This window comes from Trachurus japonicus, chromosome 7, assembly GCF_045865225.1.
Source record: "Trachurus japonicus isolate A0001 chromosome 7, Traja_1.0".
Classification (NCBI taxonomy): domain Eukaryota; kingdom Metazoa; phylum Chordata; class Actinopteri; order Carangiformes; family Carangidae; genus Trachurus; species Trachurus japonicus.
The window spans coordinates 30,449,383-30,469,131 of NC_140913.1; the positions used below are offsets into that span (position 1 = coordinate 30,449,383).

The 19,749-nt window shown below is 44.1% G+C and overlaps 1 protein-coding gene across 1 annotated transcript; it reads left to right on the top strand.

Annotated features, from left to right (window-relative positions):
• Positions 1-18,792, top strand: LOC146985068 (uncharacterized). The gene is made up of 10 exons (XM_085783232.1): positions 1-813; positions 3,358-3,582; positions 5,223-5,381; positions 10,820-10,891; positions 10,986-12,209; positions 13,245-13,364; positions 14,949-14,980; positions 15,386-16,281; positions 17,174-17,475; positions 18,559-18,792. Exons 1-10 carry the CDS (start codon positions 100-102, stop codon positions 18,709-18,711), a joined length of 3,897 nt encoding a protein of 1,298 aa, XP_085639358.1. The 5' UTR covers positions 1-99; the 3' UTR covers positions 18,712-18,792.
• The last annotated feature ends 957 nt before the right edge of the window (positions 18,793-19,749 follow it).

Genomic DNA, 19,749 nt, shown 5'->3' on the forward strand with positions numbered 1-19,749 from the left:
AGCAGTGAAGGACGGACTCTGTGAAAACATCATGGTCATCTTGAATCACAAAGCTGCATCCGCCTGAAAAAAAACACACCAGAGAAAGAGAAAGTCAGGATGAACAGAGACGGAGACAAGAGCGTAAAGTCCGCGCTCCGGAGCCAGAAGCAGCCCAAGACGCAGCAGCAGCAACAGCAGCAGCAGCAGCAGCAACAACAAGTTTCTACCCAGAAGAAGAAGACTAAGGATCCGCCTGCTAAAGATGCTCGAAGCGGCTCCTTCTCCAAGGAGGCGCAGCCGGGTCAGACCGACTCAGAGAAGGAGCAGAAAGTCACCGGATCGCAGGGGAAACGTGCAGGGAAAGTGTCATCCAACGCCGCCGCAGCAGCAGAGTGCCAGAGGAGCCCCGGTGCTGCTGCTGCTGCTGCTGGCGCGCAGAGGAAACTCTCCGACGCCAGCAACGCATCGGAGGACCTGAGCAAAGACTCCGGCTGCTGCATCTCCGGGAAACTCTCCACCTCGGACAGCAGCTCGGAAATATCCGACTGCCCCTCGGAGGGAAGCAATAAGCGCGACTCTCAAAGTAGCGACAATGATTTAAGCTGGATAGACGGCAGAGCTTACGTGAACCCGAGCGGCGAGGGGAAAGCCGACGGCAGCAGACCGAGCAGCGCGCAGACAGCCGGCTGCGCTCTGCAGGCTGCTGCTGCCGGAGCAAACCCCGCGCTGTTCAGCTCCTCGGAGACGTTCATGCAGCTCATGATGGGGGAGACGACCGAGGACCTTGTCAGGGAGGTGGACGACCTGAGATCAGAGAACGAGTATCTGAAAGTAAGTTTAATTTGATTTAATCTAAGTGCACTTGATTCAATCTGTCGGTGTAATGTAATATGCGGTTTTAATTTGGTTTGCATGATATCCTGTCCTCCTTCCAGATTTCCTCCTTACAGTACATCTCTAATGTTGGCTTTATGAGGTCTATAAGAGGGAGCACACGAGTCCCAGTGGGAGTTCATCCAGACTCACTAGAGCCGATTTTCTGTAAATGCGCTTGTCAGTCTTCATTAGTGAGCTCTCGTGCTAGAAGCAAAAGTCAAGAGTCTCTGCAGATTTAAATGACCAGTGGCATTATCAGTGGCTTTTTTCAAAGCATATTTCCAAACTTCTTCTTATTAGAAACATTTTTTTTTATTATAAAAAGAGGAAATCTGTGGGGAAAACTAGGTCAAACTAAATCTGAAGTCATTGCTGACTGCCATTTATAAATGTTGCAGTTGAAAAAATGTGCAAAACACATGATCCATCTATACTTTTTTTTTTTTTGCCAGTCATTTGAGCAGTAGATCTGATTTAGTTTATGAACTGTGAGTGCTGGACACTGCTGTGCCTTTCATGTAGCCGACTGTATGGCATGCCTTATGAATAGACAGTGGGCCAAGTATTCAGCTTCATGACTCAAGTAGAATGGATTAGGCTTTGTATTATTATAATGCATTGTTCAATAATGGATCAAAGGAATGATCCATTATACTGTTCGTTGTTTGGTTTGTAAAATGTAAGACATAAAATACCTTGTAAACCTTTACAGACACAGAGGCAAAAAAGCAACAACAACAACAAAAACTTGCTGACCTGAAGCTGGGTCAGTGTTGGGCTCAAGACGACGGTGTTGGTGGGTTTAATAACTAGCGTGAACAAGATTAACCCCCCATTAGCACGGCCCAGTGAAAGGCTAACCTGAGGCCTAAATTTGTTCTCTCTCCTGGGGCTACAAGAAAAGAACGAGTCATTATTTTCTTGCAGCTCTGGTTTGGGACTTCTTGCAGTTTCCAAGACCTGGGCAGAACTTTCTTCTTGTATGGTGTCTGACAACTATTGTGTGATTGGTCAGAAATTTGAAGTTCTGCACTTGAGTTTCTTGTTGAGTATGAAATGTGTCCTGGTCAGAACTAACTTTGTTCTTGTTCTTGCCATCTCGAGAAAACCACAAACACATTTCTCTGTTCTTGCAGAGTAGCAGGAACTTAAGGCTATAATTCAGATGGGGTCCCATTAGTTAGTTAACAAGCTAAGCTAACAGGTGAGTTTCCTGCTAATTAGCATAACATCTGCGTTCAAAACAACTCGGAAGTCGGAATTCCCAACTCAGAAATTTCCGACTTCCGACATCATTGCGTTCATGCTGCAGGAACTTGGAAGAGGAAAAACATGGATACCCGAAGGAAGTTTGGCATATTGTGGCTCATCGCTGAATACGAGAAATACATGCAGCAGCAAATTATGTTTATTTTTGAGGCAAATGAAGAGGAGAGGTAGAGAATATGCATTACACCTCAACAAATAACAACATTTTTTAAAATTCTAACCGTTTAAGACGAAGGCCGCCATGTTTTGATGTTGTCGTGAGTCAATGGGAAGGAGGGAGGGACCTGGCCGCACTCAGAGGCTCGCAGTTTAAATTCTGTAAGTCTCTCTGCTTTTCCGAGCACATTGTTAGAGAGAGGACAAGTTCATCTACAACTGTGGGAAAACACATGTGTGTAGAGTGTAAGTTGTGGCCGGGAGCAGCGTGGAAAGAAAAAAATTCAGACAACTTCTCCCACTCTAGCCGACGATGTCACCCACTCTAACCCGAACATTCCGTGCAATACACACCCATTCAAAATTTCAAAATTTCTCCAAAAAATGATCATGGTCATTGAGCAGTGATTGATCAAAAACTATAATACCTATTAAAACCTGGATTCTAACAGCAATAGATGAGTCTTCTGTCTACATTTTAAAGTTTAAATGGCGTCTCTAGGTGAAACTATGCCGTAGTAGTAGATGTTTGAAAAAGTCCAATAATTTGTTCATTTTTTTGACCTCCTCCCATTCATTCTCTACGGGAAAAATTTGTATTCTGTAGAGAAAAGTAAGAGTTGCAGGATGAGTCGCGAATCGAAAACTGACATGGAAGATTAAAAATGAGAAGAAGAAAAAGAAGAAATCCACACAATAACAATGGTGCCTCACATTAATGAAATCGATGAGTTATATAACAACTTATAACAAGGGGATTTATGGATTTTAGCCACAGAGATCAATTTGTTTCTTGGACCAGGCTGTAAACATTAGCGGTGTGTATTGGCAAGAATCTGAGGATATGATACCTATCATTAAATGAAACACAACAATAAACCACTGCTGTGAAGTTTACATGAATGTAAATCGATACAGTGCTTTTGAATATCGAAACAGCGATATTTCAGTATATCGATATTTTCGAACACCCCTAGTAAACATTTACGTTTATTTTTCTATTATTGCTGGGTGTTTTAAACGGTGGGAACATCCTTGATCTTCAAAGTTGTGTTTCTGTGTGGTCTGAGCCAGGATGAGGTGGAGGAGCTCCGCTGTGAGATGCTGGAGATGCGTGACATGTTCCAGGAGGAGGAGGTGTACCAGCTGCAGGATCTCCGGCAGCAGCTGGAGCAGGCCAACAAGATGTGCCGCATCCTGCACTACCGCCTCCGCAAGGCCGAGCGCCGCAGCATCCGGGTGGCTCAGACGGGGCAGGTGGACGGCGAGCTGGTGAGGGGCCTGGAGCACGACATCAAGGTCAGACAGCAGGAATCTGTGTGTGTGTGTGTGACTATGTGGTCTTGTTTAAACTCACTTACGGCCTGAATCACTGCCATCCATCTCAGTTGCCGACTTCAAAGTGAACATTTTCTGTTGGGTCCCACAAAGCATTTTTCTCATTGCAGCACACTAAACAGTGATCAGCTTATTCATACACACTGAAGGACTGTAATCAGCTGACAGCGCCATGAGTCACGACTGTTGCCTGTGCTGTTAAGTACTTCCTGCTGTTGGGTGCGCACCGCAAGAAATTCATTAGGTTGAAACGTTTTCATCATCATGCGTCCTGTTTATATTTTTAACATACCATGGTGTAATTATGTGGCGGGTTGTTGTCCACGAGCAGGAAACATAAAAAAGCACAGTAATCTCTATCAGAATCATGGCAGGTCAATCACTCTGTTGTTAAACGGAGACTCTGCGGTGCGGCGGTGGCAGTCTGACTCTGTTTTCCTCCGAACCAACGTATTGCTGATGGTTTCCCAGCAGCCTCATACACTAACATGGTGAAATTCCTGTCAGAAACGTTTCCCGGTAAAGTTTCTCACACTTAACTGCTGCCGCAGAGAAAATGCTGCATTTGAGCCGTGGGTGGATTACGGATCAGGCCTTTAAAGCACAGGCCCAGTCTATTTGAGATGCCTGTTTACATTTATTTATGTTAGAAAGTCAATCAGACAACTACAGAGAGACAAAAACACACGGGTAATTCTCTGAATTTGATGCACTTTACATCCATCAGGTTTACCTCAAAGATGTTCAACCAAAATAACTTTTTTTGTTGGGTTTTTTTTGCATTTCAAAGCCACTTAATTGATACATCCATGTGTCTTTGGATTATAAAACACAGAAAAACAGTAAAAGTCTGTTACATTTTTTTTATGAGTCGCTAAGGAGTACATGATAGTCTAATTTGTATGTCCCCGCTAAGCAGAGCCACTTTTTCATTGAATTTAAAACAAATGAAATCTGCAGTAAACATCATTTTCTTTGTTAATATAATAATTTCTCAGACTACTTTAACCAAAATAATACAAAAATCTGAAAAAATATATGAATCATTTATGAAATAGTAATATTTTATCATGTTCACTGAAGTCTTTAGTTTAGAAGAACATATATAGAAGAAAGTGTTAGCATCTTTTCTTTAATATATTTCAGTGTTTTTATTGTGAGATTGACGTCAAGCTCAACCTTTCAAATCCATTATATAGATTGTTAACAACTGTTTAGAAAAAACAACAACAATGAGGTTGAAAAGTATTATAATTTCATGATTTCCTAAAGTCATGTGGTGCTACATGCCTTGCCTAATTATGGACTTATGGCTACTTTTAGCCAAAATCTTCAACTCTGTAACAAAAAACACTGAGTCTTTGTTACAAGACAACCCAAAATGCAACGAATTCAGAGAATAACCCACACACACAGAGGTGCAAAATGTCGGCAAAGACAAAAAAAAAGACCCAAAAGAAACACAAAGTGACTATAAAGAGACACGACCACTTTGTTTTTGTATCGTTTTCAATCTTGTTATTCTATAGGAAGGGTGGGAGCCTTTTATGTGTCTGTGCCATGGGAACCTTTCATTGACCCGGCCTTTGTTCTGCTTACAGGTTGCAAAGAGCGTCTCTCTGCGGCTGTTCAATGAGCTGGAGGTGGTGCAGAAGAAGAATTCCCAGTTGGAGTGGGAAAACGAGGCGCTGCGTGAGAAAACGCAGGAACTGGAAGTGGCCAAGCAGGTCTTACAGACGGAGATGGAGAAAGCCCGAGAGGTGCGACATTTAAAGAATTACGCCTAAAAACACTGATAAGAGTTAAACTTTGAGTAAAAAAAATCTTCGCTGAAAGCTGCACTTACAAGTTAGTTAGCAAACGTCTTACTCACACTTGAAGTGAAGTGGAGGACTGAATCTTAAAGGGATAGTTCAACATTTTGGCAAATTCTCCCATTGCCATAATCCCTAGTCTTAGAAGTAGGTTCGTTACCTTAAATTGTCGGTGCAAGATATTTTTAGAACAACGGAGCAGAGTTGTGAGCTGCTCAGAGCTACGAAAAAAATTTCAAGGTAAATGCAGAGACTGCTTGCTGAAAAACTGCCCCCGACGGGAACGCGCATCAGTGGTTTTGCATGAATTTTTGTAACGTTATGTTATTATCTCATAGCGTGGTGAATGTGCAGGTCACAACTTGTCCACCAGAGTGTTTTGGAGTTGTTGGATTGTGTATTTGATGAGTTTGATGAGGGAAACCAAGAAATCCCATTTTAAAAATAGCTTGCACCGACAATTAAAGGTAAGGAACCTACTCCTAGGGATTATGGCAATTGGCCAATTTGCCAAACTGTTGAAGTATCCCTTTAACCATTGAGTAAAAAAAAATCTTCACTGAAAGCTGCATTTACAAGTTAGTTATCAAGTGTCTTACTCACACTTTTTGTGACTGAATCTTAAGTGTCAGTCTCAGAGCTGAGTGGCAACAGTACTTTGTGCCGTAAACTGAATTTTAGATGACGTCACTTCCAAATTTATAGGAATGACCAATCGCTCTCAGTGAATAGTCAAATGGCCAATGGGAGTGTATATTCAACCGTATTTTGACAATCTACAAAATAATACTAATTAAGATATAGTAGTTCACGAATTGAGCGTTATATTGTTGCATTTTTCCAGTGGCAAGAAATCGAACCATTGTGATGACCTGTAATTCTGCCGTAAAAAGCTCTGCTGCTGCGTTGAGGTTACTGGTGAGATGACGTCCCTTATTCAATCTGTGACGAAGGATGATGCCCGTTATTGTCTAAAAAATTATATCTTTTGATCAGCTGCTCGTCATCAAACAAAGCTAGTTTCATCCCCTTCTGGCAACTCGTAACCCCTTAGGAACCTCTGGAGGTCTCTTTAATAATCTGGGGGAGTAGGAGTGATTCTTAGACTTGAGAAAGTTGAGAGTAGACTGCAAAAACTCAAAATCTTTCCAAGAATATTTGTCTTATTTCTTGTCAAAATGTCTTATTTCTAGTCAAAACTAATCTCTTTCCACTTAAAATAAGACTCATCACCTAAAAATGAACTTGTTTTTAGATAATTTTCACTTGTTTCAAACAAATTTTCACTCGAAATAAGTAGAAAAATCTGCCAGTGAAAGCAAGTTTTTTGTGCTTGTAATAAGAAAGAAAAACTTGCTGCACTATCAGAGTTTTCTACTTATTTCAAGTGAAAATATGCTTGAAAGAAGTTAAGAAGGCAAGGCAAGGCAATTTTATTTGTATAGCCCGTTTTTACAAACAGTTTGTCTCAAAGGGCTTTACATGGCATCGTAACAACATCCTCTGTCCTTAGACCCTCACATTGACTGAGGAAAAACTCCATGGAAAACCCTTGTCTAAAGTGTCTAAAGTGTCTAAAGTGTCTAAAACAAGCTACTTTTTATGTGACAAGTCTTATTTTAAGTATAATGAGATTAGTTTTGACTAGAAATAAGACAAATATTCTTGGTAAGATTTTGAGTTTTTGTGGCGTAGGATTAAATTCCACAAATTCTCAGCACTTAAGACTAAAATGTCACTCTAAGACGCTTGGTAAATTCGGCCCCTGATCTCATCTCAACACTCAACAGCCTAAAAACCATCGACAGAAACTTTAGCTTCCTTCCACCACCGTCGACGACACCCACGAGGCTCCATCCCCTCTGGTGCAGGAATCCTCCTCTCCATTACATTACATTACAAACCCCGACACAGCTGCACCCATCCCAGCCAGTTGTCCCCCTGATGTCAGGCGACACATGACTCTGGTGCAAGATCAGTGATATGAGCAGCGGAGAGAGAGAGGGCTCGGCTCGGCTCGGCGGCTGCAGCTGCTGGTGGGGAGAGAGACGCAGGCTGTGGTATGCCGAAGCCTGAACTCCTGAGGCACAGCTGACATCCTCGCAGCCGAGAGAGAAGGGAAGGGAGAGGAGAGAAGGGAGAGGAGAGGAGAGGGTGCGAGAGATTACAGAAATAGACTCTCTCTCTCTCTCTTGCTTTCTCTCTCTTTCTGCTTCTATTAAGCTAAAGCTAAATCTGGATCAGCGTGTATTATGGTATTCATAAAGGCGGCCGGGCGTTGGTACGCTGACATACTGACCTACAGTGCAACCTCACACAGCGACACATACCTCCATCACACTGAACACACCACACCCTCATGCTGACTGGATTTCTGCTCCACTTTTTTTTTTTAAATTATTATTCTTGCAGCCCTTTCCTAACACTTCTCTGTTGCTCCTTGTGGTTGATGATGTTGTTGTGCGCTCCAGAGACACGTGTTGTTCGGTTTAATCCAGGATTCGGTGCTTTGGCACGAGCTCAGTCTGGTTGGTCCGCCCTGCTGAACCAGCTGCTAGTCCCTTTGATCCCGACCAGGAAATCCACTTAGATTACCTAATCTAGGAGGAGCGCAAAACACCGTCTAGATAGATGTGAAGGAGGATGAGTCTCACACTGATGCTGCTCGCCGTCCATGAACCTGTGAATATTAAAGGACAATTCCGGGCAAATTCAACTCGGGGCTGTATTTTCCTATCATTTTAGGTCTAAAAGAAGGAATCTGAAGATTTTCAGTTTAATCGCTCCTGTTTTGCGGTAGTTGTGTCTGTCCCTGCATCGCCACGGCAGCAATGAATGGGAGTGGATGCAAGTTCCACTGTTTAGGCTGTTTTTCCCACAGACAGTGTCAGATGGCTACTCAAACATGCACCAAGAAGTTTGTTTACTTCAAGCAAGCCGACATGTTTGTAAAACTAGATCTAATTCAAAGTCTCCCAAGACTCAAGTTGACGCTCGGTGTGTTTACGTGCAGTCGGAAGCTCCCGTTTGTGTCATAAACACAGGAATATCAACTCTTGACTTGCTTGAAGTAAATAAACTTCTCGGTGCATGTTTGATTAGCCATCTGACGCTGTCTGTGGAAAAAAAATGCATCTTTGAGGGATGTAAACAGCCTAAGCAGCAGAACTTACATCCACTCCCATTCATCGCTGCCGTGGCGATGCGGGGACAGACACAACTACCGCAAAACAGGAGCAATTAAACTGAAAATCTTCAGATTCCTTCTTTTAGACCTAAAATGTTAGGAAAATACAGCCCCGAGTTGAATTTGCCTGGAATTGACCTTTAACACAGCAAACACACAGTGACGAAAGCACGAGCAAAAAGACTAAAGTTGCACTTTAATTTTGAAATGCAACAACAGTTATCATTTATATTCCTTCTCCACAGCCTGCAGGCCCACTACACTGACCTTGAATTGAAAAGACCACAACCATCAGCTTTGCTGCTTCTAGCCCGACTAAAAGATGACTATTATTAACACGCAGACATCCTGTCTAGTGTCTAAGAGTGAGACAATGCAGCGAGCCAGGAGCTCACATTCCTCCCATGCTCAGACTTTTACAATAAACTCACACATGTAGAGAAAGGAGGTGAGAAAAACAATGGATCCAAACACACTGTGTTTGTAAAGGCTGCCGAGCATTAAAATGTTGATTTATTTATTAATTTAAATGAAAAACTGTTTTTCCAATAGTTATAATAAAATAAAGACACCACTCTCACGTCTGTCCATCAGATATAATGCAACAGCTAACGTCCATTATCTTAGCTTTGCAAAAACCATGTTACATTGAGTTTTGTTTAAACCGTAGAGAAACCACAACAATAATTTGTGGTCAGTTGAGGCTCCAGGGAGTCACTGCGCTCGGCCAAGAAATACTCCGCTATGTAACTTTGTAAGACCACAAATTGTTTGTATTAAACAAACGACATCTAACATTTTTATTAGTGAGCATTAGAAACGCTGCCCGGTCGGTTTTGTTTCCTCTGGACAGCGCCGGGCTCAGCGTTCGCCACCGTTTACAGGCTTCGTGTTAAACTGTGTTGTCCAAGATCCTGTGGTCGGTTATTAACAGTGATGAGAATAATGTCGATCTTTTTTATTGAACTCTCAGAAAGAAATGTCCAACAATTTATTTTAAAGTGAAAGTGACCAGCTGAACTTTAAAGGCATAGTTCAACATTTTTGCCGATTCTCTTCTCACCATAATCCCTATAGTCACAGCAATGGGTTCATTATCTTTAATTACCGGTGCATGTTGTTTTGAGATCCGCGGGGCAGAGACGTGAGCTGCTCAGAGAACACAATGGAGGTGAACGGTACAGGTCCCCATCAAACTCATCAAATACACAATCCAACAACTCCACAACGCTCTGGTGGACAAGTTGTGACCTGCACATTCACCACGCTATGAGATAATAACGTAACGTTAAAAGACAGAGTTGTTTTAGAGGCAAATGCAGCCGGAACTACTTTCCAGACACGGCTGCTGGGCGGAGGGATTTCAAAAGTGCAAGTAGTTCTGAGTATTTGCTTCATGTGTCATAATGTTGCATACATTATACATGATTATAGAGAGCCTAAGCAGAAGCAAGACACTCGCCATGGGACCTTAATTTGGAAAAAATCTCCATGTAAGTAAACAGGAGTCAAAATTTATTTTGTGATCCAATTGAATTGTGCCATGAGAAAAAAATATGACCTCTACCTGTTAAAACATCATGTTTCATGTCGAGAAATCAGCAGTTTGTTGTAAAACTATTATAAAATAGAATTCCGAAAAATCCGTAGCCAGAAAGACTACAGGTCGCGTAGGTGACGTCACACACCAAATGCCGCGCTTTCCCGTGTCAGTTGGTGACGTATTTTTTGTGGGACACCAGATCTGTAGTCCGTAGAGCGTCTTCACACAAAATACATTCTTCCGTTGCCGTTTTACGATATACTGCTGATTTTTTGGCATGAGATGTGATGTTTCAAGTAGGTTAAGGTCATATATTTTTCTCATGACACAATTTAATTGGATCACAAAATAACATTTTGACTCCCGTTCACTTACATGGAGATTTTTTCCGAAATGAGGTCCCATGGCAAACTTCTCTTTCACTTCCGCTTAGGCTCTCTATTCTCTATTTCATAGCGTGGTGATTGTGCAGGTCACATAGTGTTTTGTAGTTGTTGGATTGTGGATTGTGCATTTGCCAAAATGTTAAACTATCCCTTTAAAGGAGATTTCAGTGAGGGAAAGTTTTTTTTTTATGTTTGTACCCCAAACAATGTATGTAAACCAATGTTTGAGTCCCTGCTGACATTTCTTTGCCATGTTTTTAACTCTCAGATGTCTCTGAGGAAGAAAAGCATCAGATCAACGTCCAGTCGGTCGGAGAAGAGGCTCAGTCAACAAACTGAGGTTCGATGTTTTCATAATTGAATGAAGAACACGCACGTTGCCGTATCCTTGGTTGTAATTGTCATTGCCGTTGTTGTTGTCCGTTTGCCCACAGGATGACAGCGCTGATCTCAAGTGCCAACTCCACTTTGCCAAAGAGGAATTAGCTCTCATGTGCAAGAAGCTCACCAAGTTGGTCTCAGAGAGCGAAGGCATGCGCGAGGAGCTCGCCAAATACCGCTCAGCCTACGGCGACGTCGACGCCGCCCAATCGCCGGAAGGCAAACACAACTCCGCCCACGCCAGGGAGGCCGAGGTCAAAGTTCACCTGAAGCTGGTGGAAGAGGAGGCCACACTGCTGAGCCGGCGCATCGTGGAGCTGGAGGTGGAGAACCGAGGACTGAGAGCGGAGATGAGCGACCTGAGGGAGAAAGTAGGAGGAGGAGGAGGAGGAGGAGGAGGGGAAGAGGAAGAGGAAGAGAATCGGGAAGTTGTGGAGGAGGAGAAGAAGTCGGCGATGAAGGACGGAGAGGGAAGAGCAGAGCAGCTTCAGGGCGAGGAGGCGGAAAAAGATAAAAGCGACGTCGTTGGCACATCTCTGCTTTGCAACAACACGGCACAAAGCGAAGCGATGATGATGATGACGGCAGCGTGTCACATCACCAGAGAGGGTCCCGTCGGCGGCGAGTGGGACCCGGCGACGGACGCTCAGGAAGGGAAGGACAGCAACAAACCGGACAGAGGGCTGAAGGGAATGACAGTGAAGGACTTGGAAACGCTCCTCGCCCTCAGAGATCACTCCTGCATCCTGAGCTCGGCCATCCAGCTGCTGACGACTCCTGCAAAAAACCGACATTGCTCCTCCCCTTCCTGTGCGTTTAACTCCTCCTCTTGTTGCTCAGACGTGGAGTCAAACGATAAAACGCCACCGGGACCTTTAAACGAGGCGTTGGAGCTTCTGAAGGCCATGCTGTTGGCTTTCATCGGCCGGGTGGAGCTGCTTCTCACCGGCGGAGAGGAACTGGGCAAGAAGGACGGCCGTGTCGTTTGGGACGACGCTTCTTCTCGCGCTTCTCTCTCCTCCTCCTTCCTCTCTGGAGGCGACCGCGATGTGAATAGTATGAAAGCAGCGCCGAAGTCACCGGGTGAGCAGGAGTGCGTGGAAGACCTGCGCACCACGGAGGTCAAGGAGCGAGCGACGAGACGAGCCCCCTCCTCCTCCGTCCAGTGGGACCCGACCGACGGCTGCAGAGATCCGAAGATGCAACTTTCCCTGCAGATTCTGTGGATCCTGCATCAGTGGTGTCAAGTTAAAGGACCCGAACTGGAGGCAAAAGAGGTAAATTAGTGACCACTAGTGCCCCCAAAGAGCAATTAGTTACTGTTTTAAAGGGATAGTTCAACATTTTTGGCAAATTAGCCCATTGCCATAATCCCTATAGTCATAGCAGTAGGTTTGTTACCCCTAATTGTCGGTGCAAGATATTTTTAGAGCGGTGGAGCAGAGCAGTGAGCTGCTCAGAGCTACGCTACAGAGGCTCATGGGATTTCTTGGTTTCCCTCATCAAACTCATCAAATACACAATCCAACAACTCCAAAACGCTCTGGTGGACAAGTTGTGACCTGCACATTCACCACGCTATGAGATAATAACAGAACGTTACCAGACAGAGTTGTTTTAGTGGTAAATTCATGCAAAACTGCTGATGAACGTTCTTGTCAGGGGCAGTTTTTCATCAAGCAGTCTCTGAATTTACCTCTAAAACAACTTTGTTTGGTAACGTTCTGTTATTATCTCATAGCGTGGTGAATGTGCAGGTCACAACTTATCCACCAGAGCGTTTTGGAGTTGTTGGATTGTGTATTTGATGAGTTTGATGAGGGAAACCAAGAAATCCCATGAGCCTCCGTAGCGTAGCACTGAGCAGCTCGCGGCTCTGCTCCGCTGTTAAAATAGCTTGCACCGACAATTAAAGGCAACGAACCTACTGCTATGACTATAGGGATTATGGCAATGGGCCAATTTGCCAAAATGTTGAACTATCCCTTTAAAGCTATGGTGTGTAACTTCTGTCAATCCCACGAGAAATGCATTGTCTATTGTTTCTCTTAGTAGCCTAGGTGACATTCAGTATCCCACTTAGTACTCGGCTATATCACTTTGACGATTAAGGGTAGATCAACCCCAGGCTGCACTTTTAGCTGAATTTGGTTCCATTTCATGATCAACAACCACAGATGAAATGACAAAAACATGCCAGGCTAGGACGATGATTCATAACAACAGATTATAAAAATGAAATACATTAATACTAGGTGTGTAAATAATCAATAAATATATCTAAAATATCCATCTGCATCTCTCTGACTCAGGGTAAAGACAAAACCCTGAGCGTGCTGCGAGGTTTGCTGCAGGACCTCGGCGCAGAGCTTCGAGATGAGCGGATTGACTTCAGCAACGAGGCCAAGGCCGCGCTGGGCAAGGCAGCCGAGGTAAGGACGGCGTTTTTACCCTTCAGGCATGTTTCCCCCCCTGCTGTGCGTTAGATCTGTGTGTGTGTGTGTGTGTGTGTGTGTGTGTGCCCAGTCATCTCGGCCACGCGTCGTCCCGACTTTGGGTTCAGCGGGCATCATGAAAATACTCAATGCCAGAGTATTTAGGCTAATCTCCTGCAGGGACGACGGCCAAACAGGACAGGACGGTTCAAATCCACTACAGCAAAACCTCAGTTTTTCCTGCAGAGGCCGAGCGTTCTCCGCCCTCGGCTCCTGTTTCCACCTGATGATCAGACAAATACAAACAGAAACAGAGTTAAAATGCATCGGATAGGAAATCTAATCTAACGTTTGACTCTTTGCCAGTGAGCTGTTGGTGCGTCCTCTGCACAGCATGAGGTGAGATCTGCTCTGTCGGAGCTGGATGGATTTATTCCCCCTTTTTTTTTTTCTCTCCTCCTCCTCCTTACTCCACAGGGTTAGACTACTGTAATCCCTCATTTCCTCAGAGGAACATTTAGTTTGCTGTTGGAAAACAAGACGAGGAGTCGACTGTTGCAGTAACACACAGCCACACATAAGAGATGTTTCCCACCTGAACCATCCGTGACACATGAACATTAAGCTGCAGAGTCACAGGAGGAGAAATCTATAAAAGAAGAGAGAAAGTAGAAAAAACACTTGCAAAATCCTGTTTGGAAAGTGTAATGCCAGGCGATGTTTGTTTAATGTGGTGCATATTGAATTTTAAAGGGATACTTCACCCAAAATCGATAATTCACCAATTTTCTACTCACCGTCATGCCAAGGAAGGGTCCGGCTGGCAACGGGTTTTCATATAATGGCGGCAGATAGAGTTCACTTTTGAATCGTCCAAAAGAACACACTATGAAACATCCAGATACCTCCATACTGCTCGTCTGTACTGACCCAAGTGTCCTGAAGCCGCCACATGAAAAAGTTGTTCATAAAAAAATGAATTTGATCTCTGTTTTTATCCTTGTTGTAGCAGTAGCTCCCAGTGGCTCTGTTGATGTTTGTGCTCATGCGCGAGATTTGCTGCTGTCGTTGTAAACCACTGGATGTTTGATGTCAACACGGAAGAACATCTCGCAGCAAATCTCATGCAGCCACTGGGAGCTACTGCGACAACAAGGATAAAAACAGAGATCAAATAAGTTTTTTCTGAACAACTTTTCCATGCCGCAGCTTCAGGACACTTGGGTCAGTACGGACGAGCAGTATGGAGGTATCTGGATGTTTCATAGTGTGTGTTTTGGACGATTCAAAAGTGAACTCCTAAAGCGTTTTGATGACTCTGAAAGTTCTCCAAACCCTTCTTTGGCATGACGGTGAGTAGAAAATTGGTGAATTATCGATTTTGGGTGAAGTAACCCTTTAATAACATGTTTTTTTTAGTGCATAATGCAGAAAACAGCAGGTATTTGGTCGCAAACTGAAGTTGTTTCAGTGGTGGGTTTATCTACTGTAACCCTGGAGCCTTGGTGTATTGTGGGTAAAACTTCTCAGAAGCAACACAATTTACAAGTAAACTGTCTCTCTCTCTCTTTCTCTGCTCAGTTTGCCGTCAGCGACGTCTTTGATGATGACAGGTCAGTGTTTTCTCCACCTAATCCTTTTCTATTCATGAGGTCCTTGAAGTTGAAAACTCATGCGTAGGGATGTCACGATTACAAATTTTCTTGGTACGATTATTGTCAAAGAAATAATCACAGTGATACGATTAGGCTATGTGTTGTGAAATTAATTAGTGCATAATAATCGTGATAATTGCAATATCGTGATTATTTCTCTGACAATAATCGTACCAAAAAAATCTATTATCGTGACATCTAGTTTAGTTCTATTCTTTTTTGGAAAGTGGCGGTATTTAGGAATCTTTACGATTAATTAATCGTTGCATTTAATACCGCGATTAATTGTGAAAACGGGTAATCGTCACATCCCAACTCATGCGTCTCCTGCTGTTTTTCTGTTTCTTTTCACCCAACCTGCAGCTCAAAGGAGAAAAGCCTGAAGCGACCTATTTCCCCTCGAGGCGCCAAGAAGAAGAAGAACTGGTGCTACGTGAGCGAGGACGCCGCCGAGCTGGACCGCGACGACCCCGTCAAGACCTGGGACCATCTCATCATGCCGCTCAGCTTCCCTCATCTGGACTTCGAGCGGATGTCGGCGGAGAGAAGCCACACGGCGCCGGAGAGGTCGTCGGTCCGCATCTACTACAGCCCGCCGTCGGCTCGCCGCGTGCAGCTGGCCCAGACGGAGCAAAGCAAAAGCAAAAGCAAAACCGCCGTGTTCGTGGACGCGAGAGAGTCGGTGAGCACGATGTCTCCCTGGTGCACGCCGCCCACCTCCTTCTCCGCGCTCTGCCTGGTCTCGTCGGCCGCCAACCTGAGCGACGACGTGAAGGAGATGGCGGCGGTGGCGGCGGCCGGCTGGCGGCGGGCGTCTCACAGCGTGGCGTGCTCCGGGACGCAGACCCAGACCCAGACCCAGACCCGGCCGCCGCAGATGGTGAGCGTCGGGCTGCAGACGGACGGGGCGCCGGCGAGGAGCAGCCCGTCCCGAGGCCCGAGCCCCTCGCTGGCCTCCGCCCGCTCCCACCACATCTCCGCCTCGCTGGACGGCGTGACGGGCCGACTGGAGAGGAGCCGAGCCGCCACCGCCGCCGCCTCCTCGCCTAAACTCTACCGCCGACACTCAGCGTCGGGCGTGTCGCCGATCCCCTCCTCGGGATCTGGATCCACGACGTCCAGAGACCGAGCGCTGTGGAACCTGAACCACCAGAACCACACGACGTCCGGCCTCAGCTGGTCCCGACAGCCCAGTCCCAGAGCCGGTGGCGGCGGGCAGAACCACGGTCCTCTGAACGGCGCCAAACCCCCAACCAAAGGTACCTCGGCCAAAGATATTCAATATATTAGGGGTGGGAGAAAAAATTGATTCACATAAATATCGCGATATCTTTTTTGATGGGGATTTTTCTTTTTTTTGGAATTTTTTTAAGGCATGGCAATTTTATTTGTATAGCCTGTTTTTACAAACAGTTTGTCTCAAAGGGCTTTACATGGCATCACAACAACATCCTCTGTCCTTAGACCCTCACATCGACTGAGGAAAAACTCCATAGAAAACCCTTTTAACAGGGAAAAATCGGATATTGTGCAATGTGCATTTGTTAGCCTTTTTTACATACAGAGAGTACAGGTTTTGAAAAGGGTTTAAGTTCACTTTATAATGGTGTATGTTAATTTATGGGCTCCTACAGTATTCGTGTGCAGATAAATGTTAAAAATGCAGACTAAAAATCGAGAGAATCTGCAATATCGTAGAATCACAATTTAAATCGAATCGCCATCCAAAAAATCGTAGAAGAATCGAATCGGGAGAAAAGCATATCGTCCCAGCCCTACAATATATGGAAAGATACTCCATGAGAGGCTGCTCCAATGATAGAAATGGTTACACTTCCTGTCTCTCTAAATGGGCGTGGCCAACCGTCACCCCACCTCGTCTGTGAACGTGTGGATTTATACAATTTGTAGGTAGATGAAAGTGAGATATTTATAATTTCTTATGATAACATTAAATATTTACACTACTAACAGTCATATTTAGCATGAGCATAACTGTAGGTTTTATTAATTTGACCGGTTCTACCATTTTTGTATGGTTTTATTGTTTTATTATTCCTATACGCAAAGAATGCAGAACTTTAGTTTATTTATGAACCGTTGGTTTTATTCTATTGGTTTAGTTTTTTTTCCCGTATCGATCCAATCCAGGTGCAGGCACCAACCGTTACGGCTTGGTCACCGAGTTCCTGCGCAGGGTGAGCGGTCGAGCCGAGAAACCGGTGCCGGCGTCGTCCGGAGGACCGAAGACGACGAAGAGCGGCCTGAAGAACCTGGAGCGTGTCCCGACGAGGCCGCCCGTCGCCTCGCTGCACCGGACCGACTCCGTGACGAGGATCGTCAACCAGAGGTTCATGAAGCAGCGGGAGGAGGCGAGCCGAGCGCAGAGGGAGGAGAGGGGCGGCGGCGTGAACCAGGGGGCGAGACAGGGCACGACGACCGCCACAGCAGAGGTGAGACGACCACAGAGAAACTCTTATAACTAGGGCCGGGACGATACGCTTTTCTCCCGATTCGATTCTTCTACGATTTTTTGGATGCCGATTCAATTTCGATTTTTAGTCTGCATTTTTAACACCAGACTAAAAATGGTGTCTGGTGTTTTTAGTCTGGTTCAACTGAAACAGTTGAATGATTATGATTGTCTACAGACTATTCCAGGAACCATGTAAGTCAGTTTTTAAGATTTATTCAGCAGCAATTATATGTTTACTCTCTTTTCAAAAGCCTGGACTGCATAAAAGAGGCAAAAATAAAAGAGTATAGAAAAAACAGGCTTCTGAAACCTTTCTGACAAAGTGAGATATAGACTGAGGTAAACTGTTACATTTTAACATTTATCTGCACACAAATACTGTGTGTAGCCTATAAATTAACATACTCCATTATAAAGTGAACTTAAACCCTTTTCAAAAACCTGGCATCTCTGTATGTAAAAAAGGCGAACAAATGCACATTGCACAATATATAAAAAAAATAAAAAAAAAATTGAAAAAAAAATTGATTTAAAAATCGTCAATAAAAATATCACGTTACGTGAATCGATTTTTTTCCCCTGTTCCCCGCATCGCCACGGCAGCGATGAATGGGAGCGGATGGAAGTTCCGCTGCTTAGGCTGTTTACATCCTAGAACATGCACCGAGAAGTTTGTTTACTTCAAGCAAGCCGACATGTTTGTAAAACTAGACCTAATTCAAAGTCTCGCGCGAGACCCAAGTTGACGCGCCCGCTGTGTTCACGTGCAGTCGGAAGCTCCCGTTTGTGTCATAAACACAGGAATATCAACTCTTGACTTGCTTGAAGTAAACAGCGGAACTTGCATCCGCTCCCATTCATCGCTGCCGTGGCGATGCGGGGACAGACACAACTACCGCAAAACAGGAGCAATTAAACTAAAAAACCTTCAGGTTCCTTCTTTTAGACCTAAAATGTTAGGAAAATACAGCCCTGAGTTGAATTTGCCCGGAATTGTCCTTTAAACTACTTTTAAAATGGACTGATGAATTGATTGAATCTCTTCTCTCTCTCTGGTCAGGAGGGAAACTACGACTGCAGCTCCGGCAGCACTTTGACCTTCTGCTTCGCGCGTCCGTCTCGCTCCAACCAGAGACAAACACCGAACCAGAGCAAACTCCACCGACACAGACTCTCTCCGCCGGTGAGCGCAGACTCCTCCACCTGCGACTGAGAGAGAGGGAGAGCGAGTGGAGGAGAAGAAGCAGCAGCTCTGATGATTCCTCTGGACAGCTGAGGGTTGAAGGTTGAAGAGCTGAGGAATCTGACATGTAACATTTAACTGTAAAGCTGTTTGAAATAGGAGAAGAGTTTGAGTGTATGTGGAGTGTGTAGCTGTGAGTTAACCGGTTGATGTTTTGTTTTGGTGTTTTGGTAACCCCTTTAATTTACAGGCCGCTAATTACATGGTATAGTGTCAAGAAACAGCCTAGAAATAACAATGAATTGCGTAGTAATGTCAAGAAACGGTCGATTTCATAGTAAGTTCATGTTTTACACTAAGGCAAAAGATTACACATGCTTTTCATGCTTTGAAATTTTTGGGAAAGGCCAGAATTTTTCTCCACCAAATCCTTGAAATACCGATATTTGTGGGCTATTTCCAGCAATCAATCGTTATTTATTGGCTATATTTCTCATCATTACTATGAAATTGACCGTTATTTATAGAATAGAATAGAATAGAAAATACTTTATTAATCCGTAGGAGGGAAATTCAGATCGTCCAGCAGTTTACATAACAATGATATGACATAAATGACAATTATGACGCACTTAATTGTTATTTCTTGACATTATCACCTAATTAACGGCCTGTAAATAAATTAAAGGGTTACCTGTTTTTACTGTTGGTGCAATTAATTACAAACACTCTTGTCCTTTTGACAAATTTATGTTTATTTCATTTACTAAACGACAACAGTCCTGCAAATGTTTAATACTTTACTTTATAATTACAATTTAAAGCTAAACTAAAACAGAATTTTGCACTTATATTGTGATTTAATTTTATATTATCTCTATGCTATTTTGTAGAGAATAACATGTTTTGTTGAATAAACTGAGATCTGACCAAGATGCTGTTGACTCTCTGACTTTTAATCATCTACATGTTTCTGTCACTGGTCCATAGGTTTATTTAATCTGTAGAAACTTGTTTACTGCAGGAATCGGCTGAATCAGGACGAGGTTTTACGTCACATGCTCAAAA

What these genes read in the sequence shown, in the direction of transcription:
- LOC146985068 (XM_085783232.1), top strand. Translation starts at nt 100, where the DNA reads ATGAACAGAGACGGAGACAAGAGCGTAAAGTCCGCGCTCCGGAGCCAG. An exon ending in CAGAGAACGAGTATCTGAAA is followed by an intron (nt 814 to 3,357) that starts GTAAGTTTAATT and finishes GGTCTGAGCCAG; the next exon opens with GATGAGGTGGAGGAGCTCCG. An exon ending in GACGTCTTTGATGATGACAG is followed by an intron (nt 14,981 to 15,385) that starts GTCAGTGTTTTC and finishes CCCAACCTGCAG; the next exon opens with CTCAAAGGAGAAAAGCCTGA.